Source organism: Rhinopithecus roxellana, chromosome 18 (genome assembly GCF_007565055.1).
Source record: "Rhinopithecus roxellana isolate Shanxi Qingling chromosome 18, ASM756505v1, whole genome shotgun sequence".
NCBI classification, from domain to species: Eukaryota; Metazoa; Chordata; class Mammalia; order Primates; family Cercopithecidae; genus Rhinopithecus; species Rhinopithecus roxellana.
The window spans coordinates 54,817,093-54,836,090 of record NC_044566.1 but is presented as its reverse complement, the minus strand read 5'-3'; the positions used below and the strand labels follow the sequence as shown (position 1 = coordinate 54,836,090).

The window sequence follows — 18,998 nt, the reverse complement described above, 5'->3', positions numbered from 1 at the left end:
TAGTCTTGAGAAATGATGGTTATAGCATTCATGGTAATTCATTAAAATACTTTATATGTAGCAATAGCTTTAAAGCTGTATCTAGAAAAATATTTTTTTAATTTTTAATAGGAAATGCTTTATTTTCAAGTTCTATGAAGTACTTACAAAATATTAGTGTAGGTTATTTTATTTCCATTATCTTATTAAAATTTTATAATTCCATATTTAGAGCCTAATGATGAGAGAGATATCAAAATATCTAGATTCAGTAAATATTAAAAGGGTAAATATGATGTCATAACTACATTAACACAAGCAAACAATGAGAATTCTTCAGGATAATATTCTGAAACATGAAATTTAGAGTTGAAGATCTACATAGGATGTAGAAAGTTGGAAAAGTATTATCCCTACACTGACTCAAGAAAAATTGAAATTATAAAATTATAATTTTTCAAGCATGCATCAGAGAGATGAGAAATCAAAGAATCTAAACTTTAAATATAAGTACTCTCCTCTGAAGGATCCATGTTTTGAGCCTTAGCTCACCTGCGGCAGAGTATGCAAGGAAGAGACACTGGTACCATCCAAGACATTAGGCTCACTGTGAGGTCGCAGGAGAGACGAATCCCTGGGACCCACAGTCACAAGGAACATTTCTACTGTTTTGCATGCTCTTCTTCATGGACCCTATCCAAAGCTCAGGGGAAATATTATAGTTCAAGCCCGGGGAAGAAAAGAGGCTGTTTCTGTGGAAGAGGCACAGATTCCTATCCAGGCTCCTCTCCCCTAAGGAGCAAAACACTTTGGCCTGGTGGAAGAGACAGAAAGCACTCCTGGGTCTCAGGTTTAAAGCAACACCAGTAGAGCAGGGGCAGGAAAAACTTCCCTGTACATAAGCTGCCATGTTTGCCATGAAAAAGAGGGCATAGATCATGGAGAAAGTGCCATCCCTAGCACTCAGATATAGGCCTGCCTATGTCTGACCCTGGATGAGGACATCAGAGAGTTTTCCTGCCCTGCATCACTAGGCCAACAAACACCAGTGAACAATCAGCAATTGACAACCACTGGAGGAAGGGCCTCTGAGGCACAGATGCACAGGGAAGGTGGAGAAGGAACACTGAGAATAATCTTCTTTTCCACCCTAAGCTGAGGCATGTGATGCACTGAAATTGACTGTAGCAACAACAAAACCCAAACCCAACTCAACTCCTGACTTACTGCCTCAAACCTCTACACTAACATAGAAGAGAAGAGGCATGTACATTTTTGGGCATAAAGGCTGCGTACATCTGTTGCTAGTCTTCAGCACAGGTGGAATGAATAACTTTCCAAAACACACGTACACATATGTACCCACATACACCATGATGCATCATACTCAAGCCGTCAAAAAAAAAGATAAAGAAAAAATACCGAAAGCAGCCAAGAAAAAAAAAAAAAAAACAATGAAGAAAAGTAAGACTGACAGCATACTTCTGATGTAAAAAATATATACAAGGCAATGGAGTAACATCTTTTTTTTGTTTTGTTTTGTTTTGTTTAGACGGAGTTTTGCTCTGTCACCAGGCTGGAGTGCAGTAGCGTGATCTCGGCCCACTGCAATCTCCGCCTCCTGGGTTAAAATGATTTCCCTGCTTCAGCCTCCCAAGTAGCTGGGACTACAGGCACACACTACCCCACCCGGCCAAGTTTTTGTATTTTAGTAGAGATGGGGGTGTCACCATGTTGGCCAGGATGGTCTCGATCTCCTGACCTCATGCTCCGTCTGCCTTGGCCTCCCAAAGTGCTGGGATTACAGGCAGGAGCCACCGCGCCCGGCCTGGAGTGACATCTTTAAAGTGCTGACAGAAAAAGAATAAAAATTAACCCAGGATTCTATATACAACACAAACAGCTCTAAGAAATACTAAAGACTTTTTCTTCAAACAATCAAAATCTGAGACAATTTATTTCTGTCAGACCCACACTAAAAGACATACTAAAAGGATATTTTTAAGCCAGAAGTTATATAATATTGGACAGAAAGTTAGATTTATTTTTAAAAATGAAGATTTATGTCCAGAAATGTGTGTGTATGTGTACATATACATATATGAAGATATGTTATATATATATAAATATATTTATTTTTATTTAAGTTTTCTAACTTATAATTACTGCCTAAGTAAAAGCTGTAGCAATATACTGTAATTTTCAACATATGTAAAAGTAAAATGTATAATGACATTAGCACAGAAGATGAGACGGGAATTATAAGCCTACCATCATAAGGTTCTTATACTACACATAAAGCAGAATAATATTTTTGAAGTTAGAATGTAATAAATTAAGTTTATATCATAAATATTATGGCATCCTTTTAAATATTTTTAAATATATGAGCCATAAATGTAAATAATAGTGATATACAAATATTTAATCCAATAACAGGCAAATAAGGAAAAATGCAATGAAGAACAGATGGAATAAATAGGAAAGAACAATAGCAATGGGGGTAGATTTCCAGTTTACCCATATCATAATTATACTCAATGAAACGTATGATCTAAACACACTAATGAAAATACAGAGATGATCATACACCAAAAAAAAGTACAGGCACAGCTCTATTACAGTTCATTCCTTTACTTCATTACACAGAAGTAAAGGAAAAATAAAGAAATAACATAAAACAATAATTAAAAGACAGCTCCCGTGGCTACATTAATATAAAAGTAGATGTATTTTACAAGAAGCAATATTACTAGGCATAGAGAGGGATATAACATAAAAATAAAAAGGCCAATTCGCTGAGAAGATATAAAAATTCTGTGTGTGCTTATGGTTAACAAAAGAACCCTATAATACAAGATGCCATAACTATTAAAACTGAAATAAGAAACAAAGAAAAGTAAAATTATAATTGGAGCTTTCAGCATTCCTCTCTGTAACCAACACAACCAGTAGACAGAAATTTAGTAATGACACAGAAGACCTGAACAACACTATCAACAACATGACAACAGCAGAAAACGTAGTTCTTTCTTGTGCACATGGAACATTGACCAAGATAGACCATAGTATGGACCCTAAAACAAACCTCAACACATTTATATATGTTGAAGTCATACTAAGTAAGTTCTATGACCACAACACAAATAAACAACCAATCAATAATTAAATGTACCTAGAAAATCTCCAAATATTTTTCAACTAAACAATATAGATCTTTCGGCTCAAATACGAATTTATGAGAATAATTAAAAATATTTTGAAAAGATTGAAAACGAAGATACAACTAAAAACTCTTGGTGAGGTTTCTAGAGCAGTGCTTAGAGGAAATGTGTAGCTCTGAATGCTTTATTAAAAAAGAATGAGGGGTTCAACTCAGTGATTTCACCTTCAATTAAGACATTATAAAAAGAAGAGCAAGTTTAAACCAAAACAAGCAGAAAGAAGAAAATAACAAAGGTAACAAAAATCAATAAAATCTGAAACATAAAATGAAAGGTAAATCGATGAAAACAAAATCTAGTTTTTTGAAGTGGTCAATAAAATTGATAAAGCGCTAGCCAGAATGATTAACAAAAAAAGATGATATAAATGATCAATATCAGAAATTAAAGAAGGAACATCAATGCAGATCTTATAGATATTATAAGAATAATAAGCAACTAGAATGAATAACTGGGTGCTCCTACATTTCACAACTTAAATGAGTTTTTTTTCCTGAGACGTAAACTTCAAAACTCACTCAGGAGGACATAAAGCAACCTGAATGGTCCTATACTTATTAAAGGAAATAAACATGTAGTTAATATCCTTCCAACAACAAAAAAATTCAGGTCCAGTTGGTTTCATGGTGCGTTCAACCAAACATTTCAAGAAAAAATAATACTGGTGCTAATCAAATTCTTACAAAGACACAACAGTAAGAAACATTTAAGAGGCAAGTATTACACTGATAAACAATCAGACAAAATTCTTTAAAATGACACACCAATAGCCCTTATAAATATGCACAAAAATCCTCAATAAATAGTAGTGAATAAAAGTTAGCTATATATATATAATAAATAATGACCAAATCATGTTTTTTCCAGATAATGAAATATTGTTTCAATATTTAAAAATCAATCAGCATAATTTATCCCATCAACAGATTTTTGAAAAAATGTGATCATTTCAATAGATGCAGTATAAGCATTTGACAAAATTTAACATGCATTCATGATAAAAACTTTCAGTAAAGTATGAATAAAAGGGAAATTTCTTAATTTGATAAAGGGCATTTATAAAAAATTACAACGACTTTTCTGTAAAGGGCCAGAGAACAAATAATTTAGGCTTTGCAATAAATGAGCATCAATGTGTTTCAATGAAATTATTTTAAAAAACTGGCAAACAATCTGAGATCAGGGCCATAGTTTGCTGCCTCCTGTGGTGGTGACTGTATGTGTTTGATAACATCTTATATCTCTGCACTCAACTCCAAAAGTTAGTGTTACAACTTAATTTGAATGTAGCAAAAATTACAAAATTGATATTGAGGAATGAATACAGTGATAGAAAAAATAATTTAAAATATTATTATAATACATTGATTACAGGTAATATATGAGTAACTACATTTCTTTTACATTTTCTCTATGTTTGAAAATTTTAATAATAAAATGTTGAACGAAATAAAAGCATAGTCGACATGAAGTTCTATCATTAATTAGTGAAAATCAACAATGACTATTTAAAATTATCAATAAAGTTTTGTTTTTATATTTTGTTATATTCAAATTTCTAACTCATATGAGAGCTGCTTTCAGATAAATTAATTATAGTGTATTTTTTAAAGTTGGCTGTAGACAACTGCTTTATTCTAAATTCAGCATTTATGTCCTAGTTTCCCCTTTTAGTCATCTTTCACAAATAAATCTCTCATGAGAGGTCAGATAGAATTGGGACATAATTGGGAAAATGATAATATTTACTACCTCCATATTGGAGAAAGGAGTATATCAGAACTGAGTAAGATACGATGCCTGCACTGGATTTTAGAGCTGGTGGGAAACTTAGAATTTAAAATATCCAGTGAGAAAAAATGCTTGGCACACATTTTTTCCACACCTATGGTGCTTTCTCCTACTAACCTGGCTACAGACTCAGAATTCAATAGAAAACCACAGCCTGCATGAGAAAACTAAGGCCCAAAGAGGCAGTGTAAACAACAATGCGATGCCACTAGGTAATGAAGAAACCAGGACTGGATCGGAATCTTCTAAATGCAGTGCACTTGGACAACATTTTCTTATTCTTGAGAGTTTACAAGGCACAGAGCTATGTGCTTCAGAGGACAGAAAGAGGGCTTTGGGAAGGAGGCATAAAGAAGAAGTTATGAGCTCAGTACAATGTTGCTTATTTGTTTTGTCTTGCTTGACACTGCAAATTCCCAGATATTAAATATGTGCATGCAATCATTGGTTTAACAAATGCATTTCAAGTTAATTTTTCACCAGAAGGCACAGTGATAAGAGCTAGTCTATGTTAGGTGATCAAGGGGCCAGGCTCAACTCAGCTAGCAATCAGCTTTAGAATCTTAGCTTAGCCTCTCTAGGTTTCAGTTCACTTCAAAAATCAGAGGTTTGGATTACATGACTTTTACAAAGTATGATTTTTATCCTAACTGGATAAATTGCCAAAGATCACTTCTTCCTATTAGGATTATAACAATTTTACTAAAAGCAGTCATCACAATCGCTGCCATGAGAGATGAAGAGCTGTCCTGTACAAGAGGGCACAGACTTGCTCTGGTCTGCTCCACAAAGCAGAAATTGGACCTTTGATAAGAAAAATATAGAGAGATGGCTTCTGGCCAAATATAAGGAAGAATATTCTGGCAATTAGAGTTGCTCTAAAACTGGAATGGATTACCCTGTGACATAGAGATTCCAATCCAGAGGCTGTCTTTAAGCCACAGAAATTGTAGCAGTGAGTGGAGACGGATCTGCGTAATCTCTAAAATTCATTCCAACTTAATGAATTTGTAATTCGGTTGCTTTCAGATTTGTATGTATCATGAAATAAAATATATTTTAAAGTACATGCTAACCGGAACATTTATATTTCATTATGTATTACAGATAAACTTCATTATCTTTGTACCTGCTTCTGCTAAACTGGAAAGTCAAATGTGATTATTAACAGTCACCGAAATAGCTAAATTCAAATATTTTGTGGGTATTTACATAGAGGAAGAAAGGCTTTGGGAAGGAAGTATAAAGAAGTTATGAGCTCAGTACAAGTCAATATTTTATTTCAACTTCCTTCATAGCTGAGCAGACTCTGTTCTCATTTGATGGGTTAAAGGAGATGAAACTTCAACTGGAAGTTTAGACTAGATGACCTCTAAGGTTTTCTAAGAAGACTACCAAGCAATACTCACAATGCTGATATATTACAGTTCCTTGGGAGATCAAGGAGGAGACATTAAATCTGATTTTCTTGACCACCCAAAATCTTACTTCACTTCTGACCTTTGAAAGGCACAATTGTGTGGGAAAAACAGAGATCCTGATAAAACTGGGAACTCATGCCATCATTTTGTTTAAACTTGAGCTATAGATAAGATTGCCAATCAATGTCTGTTGGGTAATGTGTTGGGATCTCTTTTTTTAAGTTCCAGATTGAAATATCACTTTTTATAGCTCTGGTCACCACATACCTGTCAGATGGCTGTGGATTTATGTTTGTTATGAGCATGGTAGCGGAATGGCCAGTTTCATTTATTCTGGCAACATTTACTGAATATTTGAAGAAACAAGCTTTTAGAAAAACTAGAGGGTGCTATTAACTAAAAAAATGAATTCAGATAGTAAATTATCCATGGTAACTAAAAAGCCTGAAGAGAACAAAGATTAAGAGAGCTTCTGTCACAAAATGTTTATCTTGTTCCCACAATGGGAACATTTCAAAATTGCTCTTTGCTGTTTATAAACAGAGGACATGATTTCTCAGAGTTGTGGTGGAGGCCTAATTACAAGCATCGATGTCAAGACTGTGGGGACCAACAAAGGAAAGATCACAGTACAAATGGGTCAGAGAACTTCCTTTTACAAATATTTGTAGATGCCTGGAAGTTTTTACTATTTTTTTTTTTCTACCTTTCCCATAACAATTTTCACTCAGGGCTATTTGAGGGTTCTATTATGTCCTGCGAAGCTGGCTGTGAGGATGTGATGGGGTAGGCAACGCTCAGCTGCCACATTTAACAGCACCAATTACATGTGACAAATGTGTAACTCTGCAAACAGATCTCCTGTCGTTCCCTTTCTTACTGTCAGTACTTACACCAATAGTAAATAACCCCAAACAAAAAGTACGTCACCTTTTCACCTATGACAACTTCCAGGGGTCCAGCATTTAAACCCCAAAGCTGTGGGGGACCTGACCTTGGAAGTCTCTTCACAGGACACTGAGCTTTATGTTGTGGTATCAAATCAACGAAGATAACTGAACACAAAACATTCCTCCCTGTTGGAGTTTTGTATTGTTTTGTTTTTTGATTTTCAAATCAGGGAATATAAAAGTAGTCTCTTGTCAAAACTCTGCTTCTGTTCAAAGAGAAATTTAAAGGAATTCTTTTTTTCAGTAGAAACCCAGTTGTTCTGAACCGCTAAGAGGCACTCAGTTAAGGGGCAGCTCCTGTTCTCAGCACTATACTTAAAACTCAAACAAAGATGAAAACAAGGACCCCAAGTATCCACGTTCTGAAAAGAGTTTACAGAAAATTGTAACCAAACTTTTCCTTCTAGGGCCTACTAGGAGGCATCAGGACCCTATCTGTTCCCAAACATCTAGCCCTCTACTTCCATAATTTATAACAGAGGTAGACCTAGGAAGACAGATGGCGAGAGAGCCACGAGGTCAGGGAGTGCAGGGTTTCTGTTTTGTTTTTGTCGTCGTTGTTATTTTTTAGAGACAGAGTCTCACCCTGTTTCCCAGGTTGCCGTGTAGTGGTGCTTTATATCTCACTGCATCCTCAAACCCCTGAGCTCATGCGATGCTCCCACTTCAGCCTCCTGTGTAGAGTAGCAAAGACTAGAGGCACATGCTACCATGCCCAGCTATCTTTTTTTTGTTGTTGTTGTTGTTTCTGGTAGAAAAGAAATCTTGCTATGTTGGCCAGGCTGGTCTTGGACTCCTGGCATCAAGCAATCTCCCCACCTTGGCCTCCCAAGGAGGGAGCTTGGATTACAGGCATCGGCAGCCTGGCCAGGACAGTGCAGTTTTCGTGCTAAAAGTGAATATCAGAAGGAGACGTAAGGGTGTTTCCTCACCAATACTACTGCCTCCCTAAGTCAAGTAAAGGAGACTCCAAGAAAACCCCTCATAAAGTCTGGGAATTTCCACAAGGAGGAACTACTACCTCACCGCTGCTGGAGCATCTGTTTGGGCAGTTGGCTTGCTCTCTCCCCTTGGGTCCAGCTCATCACAGAAAATAGAAAAGCAGGGAAGTTTGGCAATAGAGTAGCCCATGGTAGTCTGGCCTTCTGTCTTTTAAGGTGGTAATGTTCTGTGATGCTGTTGTGAGGTAAGTGCATGTTACAAGGATAGGCTGGGTTTGAGCCTTCTTGCAAGGACTCAATAGGGATTTGTTAGGGTTCCAGGACCCCCATTAGGGACTGACTGCTGGTTGCAGGAGTGGAGGAACTGGAAGATGCCTGGCAGAGTTGAATCTCTGACTCAGAGAACTATGCAGTATGGAGGCACAACCGGGCCCTCAAAGAACAGCCATGCACCCCTCAGGAGAGTCAGCATCGCACAGGTGGCTCAGTAATAGCCGGAGAGGCAGGACAACCAACCAAGAAAGAGCTCTGACCAGGGTACCAGATAAATCAGGACATTTAACTTCTCTCATCCCCCATCTTCCCTAAAGCAACAGGAATGAGGAAACATGAAGAGCCTATGTCCCACCTTGAATACCAGTGTTGGAGTTAAAGGATGTGTAAGAGATGGACAATTCCATATCCTTCAAGCCATGAGTCAGGCCTTTATTGGGAAGAGAAGATCTTTAAGCTTATTATAAAATTTGAGTTTTAAACTGAACATAGCCTACTTTTAAATAATGTGAATTTCAGAAAATTTATGATAACTGATAGTGATATCATTCGGAAACAAAGAAAGGATATTTGATATAAGGTGGCCAAGGAGAGTGACAGAAAGAAGTAAAACCATTTCATGTTTAGATTCAAATACATTGAAGCTCCTTAATAAAACCATTACATGATTAGGAAATTTGACTTCCAGAATTGTTTCTCAGTCTTTAATGTTTAAAATACTTTTGGAATTTCTAAATCAGCCAACCATAATCTGAATTTGTCATAAGAATCTACAGTAATTATAATTTTAGTCAGCAGACCATACTTCAAAAAACACTGACATAAAGAGACAGTGAATGTTAAATATTCTTAGTTGGAAGACATCTAAAAATGCTTAAACCACTATGGGTTTTGACACCATTATTTTAACATTTTGAGAAAAAAAAGCTAGGAATATATAATTAAGGAAGTACACATTTTTAAGTTTACCAAGAAAGGATGCCATGTTAGTTTCAGAGTAAGAGTGAAGTGTAGAACTTTAGAATTCCAGATCATCTGATAGCTTCTGACCTAAAAATAGTTACTTAAAAATCAAGTGAGACATTTTATCAGTGTAGGAGCATTCTTTTTATAGGATTTTAATTTAAAAATTTTCCATGAAAACTAAGAAGTAGAATGCTTATGTAGATAGGAAGACAAGGAATAAATATTTCTCCAGTTCCTTGTTCATTACCCTTTCAACAGGTAGCAGTAGTTGCCTAATATATAGTTTCGAATAAGTGAATATTAATAGTTTCACTATGAAAATTACCACCTTCCACTTAATACAAACTTCTGAATATTTTAAAAATAAATATGCACAAAGGAAATATATTTATTTCTTTCAGTTTTCCTGAGTACCCCTTACATACACACACACACACACACACACACACACACACACACACACACACAGAAATTTAAAAAATAATAATGTCCTTGAAGAAAACAAGTTTAACTTTAAGACATAGCAACTAACACATGGAAAGCAAAAGAGGAAACATGTCTAGGTCAAATCGAAGGCCTTACTCTTTCTTTCTTGGAATGGATTGTTTCTTTTAGTACTATAAAGCCACACATAATATGTTTTAGATTAGAAGCAAGGCAGTGATGATTCCTGTGGTGATGTGAGCGTGGTGGTAGTGATAAGTTTGGTATGTTGGTAAAGATAATATTCAATAGTAAATCATATCAAATGTACATCTTAAAGAGCATTACACGTTTAATGAAGCAGAAACATGGTCCATTCAAATTTCACCTGTGTAAAAATCTAAGTCGGCAAATAGAAGTGAAGAAGTCTTAGGTATGGAGACATGTTCTGAGCTGTTTTTGCCTTTTCAAATTCTACCTCTCACACTTTTGGGTCAGTGTCTCAGAAAGGATAAAGAATCTAGATCTAGACTTACATGGACTGGAGTTTGAATTTAGTATCACTTGTTAGCTCCTTGATCCCTTGATCCCTGCAAGGAATCTAAATTCTCTAAGCCTGTTTCCTCTCTGTGAAATGAGACATTAACTCATTTATTATGATTAAATGGAACAGTTACTGTGAAGTTCGAACAAAAGAATGCATTTAAATTACTCAGCACAGTGCCTAACTTTTCAGTTTCTACTATTTATGACTACGATTACTACTACTACTACCACTACTACTACCACTACTACTACTACCACTACTACTACCACTACTACTACTACTACTACCACTACTACTACTACTACTACTATTGTTACTCTGTGCTAATGAACACTAATTCAAGAATCTCTCATGCTGTTTTTTTTTTTTTTTTTTTTTTTTTTTTTTTTTTTTTTTTACTATGACCCTTTCTTTTTAGTATCTACTCTTTTCCTATCTTTTCCCCTCTTCCCTTGAACCATCTAAACCATGTTTTCAAACATTCTCTGAAGGCCTGGAAATTTCAATTTTGCTGTATCAAATTTATATTTCACTGTCATGGCCTAAAAAGAGTTCATTTCTCTCCAATAAAGAAATCATGTGTTCAGCATGAATAGGAGCACACACAATAACTGAAATCTTCATTAATATTTCATTGTTTGAGATATTACTGTGTTAGTCTTTATAATTCTGTGAAGGTGATGTTAAAATATTTTTTCGCACAGATAAATAGTAACATGAGCGTCATATGTCACACTGTACTATCTGATTTCCTCAAAAATTAAAATATCCATTTTAAATTAATAAATGGGTAGTCTGCAACTTGGGTTTGAAGGTCTGTGTGTGTCTGAAGCTAGTTTGCTAAGATTATTTGAGCACCACGCCAAGGGAGGAACTGGGGAAAGTAATAGGCGTATTTCTTATACTTGTGAGTATATTGTCTGGGGCTGCTTGAGGGGATGGGAAATTCAGCAGTGAGGCTGAAAATATGAAGCCATATGATCTTAATGACTTTTGACAAAAGATGAAAAAATGGTCATAAGAGGAAGAATTTAATATATGTGCACACATATGTATATATACACATATGTATATATACACATGTGTGTGTATGTGTATATATGTATGTGTATATATGTGTCTATATGTACTTATATACACATAACTGATTATACATATATGTGTAAAAACCATAACTGGTTATACACATATGTGTGTATATATATACACACACACATACACACACATATATATCCATACATATAGTATTATTTGACTCTACGAATATTTATCTAGATGAAAATGTGATCATCAACTTTTCATTCTACATCTTCAATTTGGTAGGCCTTGTTGAAATGTTCAGACTTGTTAATATCAACCTTTTAAAACATAAAAATGTAAAATAAATTATGGAAATGAGAAACCAATCTTGTTTAAAAAATTGCTAAATAAAGTATGTGTTATAGGCAAGTTGTATAATCTGGATATTATGAGCAATTCTTACTTTATGCCTAGGAATTCAATAGAAGCTATTTTTAACAGAGCTTAGACCTCCTCCTATGTTATATCTTTTCCTCAGTTCACCTTTCTCACCATGCTCAGTGTGCATAGATTTGCATACTGTTTAATTGTGGCATAATCATGGGCATGCTCACAGTGTCATATCACTTCAGCAGCCATTTTGTTTTCTCATAGGAACAAAGTATTTCCTGCTGTATTCATACAATAGCCTTCATTAAAGTTTCTTTCTTTTCTTTCTTTCTGTTTCTTTCTTTCTTTCTTTCTTTCTTTCTTTCTTTCTTTCTTTCTTTCTTTCTTTCTTTCTTTCTTTCTTTCTCTCTTTCTTTCATTTCTCTCTTTCTTTCTTTCCTTTCCTTTTTTTTTTTTTTTTTTTTGAGATGGAGTCTTGCTCTGTCGTCTAGGCTGGAGTGCAGTGGCACAATCTCGGCTCACTGCAACCTCTGCCTTCCGAGTTCAAGCGATTCTCCTGTCTCAGCTTCCTGAGTAGCTGGGACTACATGTGCCCGCCACTATGCCCATCTAATTTTAGTGTTTTAAGTAGAGATAGGGTTTCACTATGTTGGCCAGTCCAGTCGCGAACCCCTCGTAATCTGCCCACCTGGTCCTCCTAAAGTGCTGGGATTACAGGTGTGAGCCACCACACCCAGTCCAAAGTTCTACTTCTTTCATGAAAAGTGTTATCCATTTTATAATTGATTTTACTAAGCTCATTACATAAGTCTACATCTGGAAATTTTACACATATCCATACTCTTTTGTGCAAAGGGATAAGTTATAACAAAATTTGTGGGTTACAATCAGAGTTGGAATGAATTCTGAGGGAAAATTCAAACTGGGTTTCAGGAAGCCCTGAAAACTAGCATTCAAAAGTTTGCTTTTCCCTTATCTTACTACGTATTATCTTCAGAAACAAATGACCTCTCTTTGAGATAAAACTCTTGCCATAATTTCGATGAATTCTCATAATGCACATTACACATATAACATACTTTAGTTTTCATGTAATTTTTAAATAAATTTATCATATTCTATTCATTGCATATTCCTAGTATAATACATTAAAAATCAAACCCTGAATAAGTTAAGACCCTCAGAGTCATGGAGAACATAAAAGTACCCAAGTCTCTGATCTTCTAGCCTCCAGCTCTTTCTAATGCATCATTCAGTGTTTCCAACGAAACTTTTTCTCCAGACACCCAAAAAGTATAGCTCTGTTATCAGGTCCATATCAAGGCTTGATCAAACAACTGTTTTACTTTTTACTCTAGATTAAGTGGGTAATTTGACAGCCTGAGAAGGATATTGGTGTCTATCTGTCTGGAATTTACTCATCTGTTGAGAGTTCTAACAGAATTATCCATGATTAGTTTTCTCTATTAGTTAGAACTGTATCACAATGACCAGCATCATAAGTTTGGTCCCTGTAAAGCTTTTTGGCTTTCTTTCTTATATAATAAAGTTCATCCTGACAGCAAATATGTGCAAGAAGATCTCTTGAGGCTGTTTGATGGCAGAAAGGAAAGGTCTATAACCTTCAAATACAAGCAAGTCTGAAGTAAAAATAATTCTAAAAGCTTTGTTGGACGGTGAGTTCCAACTTATCACTGACACCGTGGCAGAAGGATAGAAGAGCCATTATGAACTGCTTTCTAAAGATATAAAACACAATAGATTTAAACAGTCAACAATGTTGAACCTCAACAAGAAAGATACTGAAATAACAGAAACCTTATTCTGCCATTGTACTGAAACACAAGATAACTGGTTCTATGAGGCTGAATACAGTTCTTATTGCTGAAACACGGCAAGATATATAAAATAACAGAAATTCCCAAGCAAAACCATATTTCTTAAGAAGAAAAAGAAATTGGTTTCAAAGGTTAGGCTTTAAAGTTAGAGAACTTTCCTACCTAGATAAACATGGACATTTATGATATAAATATATAAAAGAAATAAGTGAAAAGTGTTTTGCTAGTATAACCAAATGAGAGGTATAAAGTGATCATTTCTCATACATCAAGATATTATGAAGGTGAGGAAGATCTTTTGAAAATGGAAGAAAAGTAAATTTAGTACAAATAAAGAAGTATTACTTTATACAACAAGTAACTCACAGAGGTGACATGGTTTGAAAATCTAAGTCAATTCAAGAAGACTTGAGAAAAAACCATAAATAGAGTTCCAATCTACCATTGGGACAATTAACATGATGAGGGACACACTTATAAGCCACATCATTTCCGTAAGTCATTCAATCTTGATATTATAAATCTAGAACCTTGCAAACAATGAACTATGAAATGTTCTGCTAAGGGACTCATGGCCACTTACTTTATCTGACAGCAGTACAGGGCAAGATAATATAGAAGATTCATTCATATAGTCATCAAATCAGACCATGCTTTTTTATATATATCACATTTTTGGTAAAAGATTAAAGTGTTCCTACTCTGATGTCTTTAGCTTGGTTCTCCCACTCAACACCATACCTCCCCCGAAAGGATCAATTTTTTCTGTTTTAATAATGGTAGCTTAGCAGACAGGATGATACGATTCGGGGGGACTTCAGATGTCATTCACTCTAAATCTTGTATTTTGTAGATGAAGACACTGAAAATCCTGAGAACTTGTGACCACCCATAATTTAATAGTCTCCTAATGGTAGAACCTGAGCATGGATTTAAGTCCAGTGCCTTTTGCAGAACAGCCCAACAACATAGCACACACTCCTTATAATCATGGATCTAGCAAGGCACTGAGAACTCAGTATCGGATATGAGGCATTCACAATTCACCAGACTTGGTGAACAATATAATGGTTTGACAGATCTCTTTGATATATAAACATTTTTTCCTCATGCCCCATTATTTAAGCAAGATGATCATTTGTATGCCTGTTTTTTTTTTTTTTTTTTTTTTTTTTTTTTCCCTAGGAAATCTCTTTTCATCCTAAAATTCTCAGAAATATTAACTCCCTACAGTCAGGAAATCTTGAGAAAATATTGCCTATAGCAGATATTTTTCTAAGCTGGAATTATAATACTCACAATTAAATCTATACCTCATATAATCATTTAGCTGTGGTTGGATGTAGTTTCTTCCAGCCAGCTTTCATGAAATATTCTGTTAGAATCTTGGTGTGTAGCGGGCAGCCAATGACTGTTTTCACTGAACAAGTAATTAGAACTTTGGACGTCCTATTTTTTAAATACTATTTACTATTTTATGACATTATGTCACAAATCTGTCTATTACCCATTTATTCCAGTAAAATTTAAGCTTCATTAGCAGAAGTGCTCTTTGTTGCTTTACTTTTGTCACTATCATCCTTCACTGCACATTCTGCCTGGAAAGTACTTGACACAGTTTCATTGATGGTATCAAGGAAAGATTAGGAATACTCTACATGCTTACATTTTATTGTATCTATAGTATTTTTTCCAAATGAAGTGTTCTGCATTTTATTTGGGACACTAGAATTTTTAGACATTCAATGTAAGTTATCCATAATGGAAAATGTAATGTCCTAAACTCTTCATAAGAATTGTTCCCAAGACATTTTCTAAGAAAACTCCTTTAAAAAATTCTTAATGGGATATATTTAATTTAAATGAAACAGGAAGGGTTATTTTATCTTTAATACCAACTGCAATGTCATAATTATTTTATTCCAAAGGACATTCGGGACACATAGATTATGTGAGCCTTTTAAATTTTTCTTCTTTTCTCTCTTTTTTTGAGACAGAGTCTCACTTTGTCACCCAGGTTGGAGTGCAGTGGTGCAATCTCGGTTCACTGCAACCTCTGACTCTCAGGCTCAAGCTATTCTCCTGCCTCAGCATCCAGGTAGCTGGGATTACAGGCTCTGGCCACCATGCCCAGCTAATTTTCATATTTTTAGTAGAGATGGGTACTACCCGAACTTCTGATCTCAAGCGATCCACCCACTTTGGCCTCCCAAAGTGCTGAGATTACAGGCATGAGCCACTGTGTCCTGCCCGGTCTGACCCTTTTTTCTAATTTAAACAAGATCACACTTTATGCACTTTAGATTAATGAGAAGCTACTCTATTTTAAAGTTCACCTGAGGATTTTGTCAGTTATATATGTAAAACATCAAATCTTGTCCCTATTAATTTTTCTTATTGGCAATACTTAAAGTATGGTTTTTACAATTTTTAAAACTGAAAAACATATCTATCTCAAATAGGCTGTCTTTTTTTTTTCTGCCTCAATGTCATTTTAGTCTCTTCAGCAGTGTTCAGAGTAACCCAAACTGAATTCTGAGATTTTGAATCATGAAATTTGTCACATATTTTCTAATAGACAAATGATGAGGTGAATATGATAGCAGAGAGGTTTAAAATGATGAGCTAAATTGAGAAAATGTGATTTCTCAGCAAACCATAGTAAAGAGAAAAGCATAATTAAAACGTACATTTTAACCATGGCTATAATAACAAGGAGAAAGGAAAACAAGGTTTTCACTAGCTACTTTTTTTCTTTTCTTTTTTTTCTTTTTTATTTTTTTGAGATGGAGTCTCGCTCTGTCGCCCAGGCTGGAGTGCAGTGGCGCGATCTCGGCTCACTGCAAGCTCCGCCTCTCGGGTTCACGCCATTCTCCTGCCTCAGCCTCCCGAGTAGCTGGGACTACAGGCGCCCGCCACCACGGCCGGCTAATTTCTTTTTGTATTTTTAGCAGAGACGGAGTATCACCGTGTTAGCCAGGCTCGGAGTATCACTGTGTTAGCCAGGAAACACAGGATGGCTACGATCTTCTGACCTAGTGATCCGCCCGCCTCGGCCTCCCAAAGTGCTGGGATTACAGGCGTGAGCCACTGCGCCCGGCCGGAAAACAAGGTTTTCACTAGCTACTTTAAGGTGTTCTACCTTACAGTGGTTTGCTTCAGACCCAACACAACTTTCTATGACAAGAACAAAAAGCGAGTGGCCAATGTCCTGCTGTTTAATTTCCTATTATTTTAAATTAATATAGATTTCAAAGATAAATTGGAACGGATTTTTTAAAAACGGTTTCAGTTACTTTATGTAGAGAATCACTAATTCTTCAGAGTAATCTGTGTGTACTTTTAGAAGACTTATCTATGAGGAATATTAGAATGATTATTTACATATAGCCAATGAGATATGTTGAGAAGTTTTAATAAACAAACTCATAGACAGTCAGTCATGGAATATGAAGTCATTAAAATCTGTAATTCGAAAACTTAAGGTTACATTTCTTAAACTGCTTTTGTAAGCAGATCCACTGCAGCTTGTAAAATAGTTGTTTGGCTTTGGGGGTTAGGTTCTTGGAGCTACAATAGTCAGAACCTGTTCTAAACATTCCTAGGTTCCCAAACGTTAATGAATATTTTCTCAGCAACAAAATTCCATGGCAGCAACATGTTTTTATTATATTTTCTATAGTAACACATTTACCCAGGACCCATGGTAATATCATCCACTCGACGATGGTTGGTGGTGGACCTTGCCTGTTCAAGTCTGACCTGTCGATGTGCTGAGAGGCAAGCAGCAGCAGGAACAAAAAAGTCAAATAGGAGGCTGTGTGGCAGATAAACTTGATAAATGGCTTCCTGATGAACAGTCCGAGTGGGCTTTTGGGAGCTATCAGGTAGCACACAGAGAAGACAGGAAAAAGAAGTCCTATGATGAAACATGTCACCATCTTCACTGCCCAGTGTCTTCTCCTCCAGCCTGGAAATTCGTCATACCAGCGAGATGCCAGCAGCTGTTGACAATTGGGCTGGGCAACAAACTAAACAGAAGGGAAAGGAAAAGGAAAAATAAGTCACAGTTACATGGAGTGGCCTCAGTTCATCAATAAGAACACAACTGGGATATTTAAAGACAGAAATGCTGTTTCACATAATTTTACATTTAAACAATCAAAAGGCCTTAAGTCATTCTGTGAATAAAGCCAATGTATTGAATATTTATTCTACCCAAGCAAGGCACAGTATGACATGTTTAGTGAGACACAACTGAAGTCAAAATACTATGGCTGCACTTGAAGCAAAAATAGAACTGGGGAATAGGAATATGCAAAAGATACACTGATAAATGAACAAAGCAGTTTACAAAGATACACATCTATATACACATATATAAAAATATATAAATGTGGCTCTTTTTTGATATAGTTATTTCTTGGTTGCAACACTATACTTAATTTTTATTTTTATATTGTGTGTACTTTTAACAGTTTTCTGTAATAGATATTTATTACTTTAATCATCAGGAAAAGCAAACTTTATGAGGTACAAGCTAAATATACTTTTAATTGGGTTGAGGCAATATGAAAAACAGATGAAAGAAGATAATATTCACCAGAATGTTAATCATCATAGCTTAATTCAGTATAAACAATGCAAACACCTTCCTAAGTATACCTAATTACCTTATACAAAACATTTCACAGACATGACTCATTCTATCCTGACAACATTTTAGAGATGTAGCATGGACACTACTTACTGTATGTTAAGGAGGTTACATATCTATCAAATTACGAGATGTTTGAATATCTGGTCCAGGATTTTTTTCCTCAATATTTCTTTTTTTCTTCAGTATTTCTCAGATTCTATTTCTGAAACTTTCTCATTGGGATTGTCAGTTAAGCAATATATGAATTAAGAGAAAATTGTATCTTTCAGATGGAACAGTCCAAGAATGCTTCCACCTGGACATACTTGTGTAAGTAGAAAAAGAAGATGAAGGCAATCCATGGCAAGATACCATGGGAGAACAAGAGCATAACCTAGTGAGAAAGTGTATAGTGGGATTAAGCAATGCCCTATGGACAGGTCTGATTGAAGGAGAGGTGTAAGTTCCTTGTAAGAGACTTGGAAAAGTTCTGTTGGCATAATAAAACAGGCTTACTCTAAAAACAAACTTAGTGCTTGTTCCTTTTACAGGTCTCTCCACCCAACTCCACATTTCCCATCTTTCTTCTTTAGTCT

The 18,998-nt window shown here is 35.5% G+C and overlaps 1 protein-coding gene across 7 annotated transcripts in view; it reads right to left on the bottom strand.

The window, feature by feature from the left end:
* The window catches only part of TRPC4 (transient receptor potential cation channel subfamily C member 4), a 228,775-nt gene that overhangs the window by 41,761 nt on the left and 168,016 nt on the right, over window positions 1-18,998 (bottom strand). For 5 of the 7 annotated variants that reach the window (XM_010383057.2, XM_010383061.2, XM_010383063.2 and 2 more), the window contains one exon: window positions 17,458-17,794. The exons of 1 other annotated variant lie outside the window; for it this stretch is intronic. In XM_010383057.2, coding sequence (XP_010381359.1) covers window positions 17,458-17,794 — 337 coding nt within the window. The remainder of the gene's footprint in view (window positions 1-17,457; window positions 17,795-18,998) is intronic. One more of the 7 variants, XM_030922179.1, reaches the window with a different exon arrangement.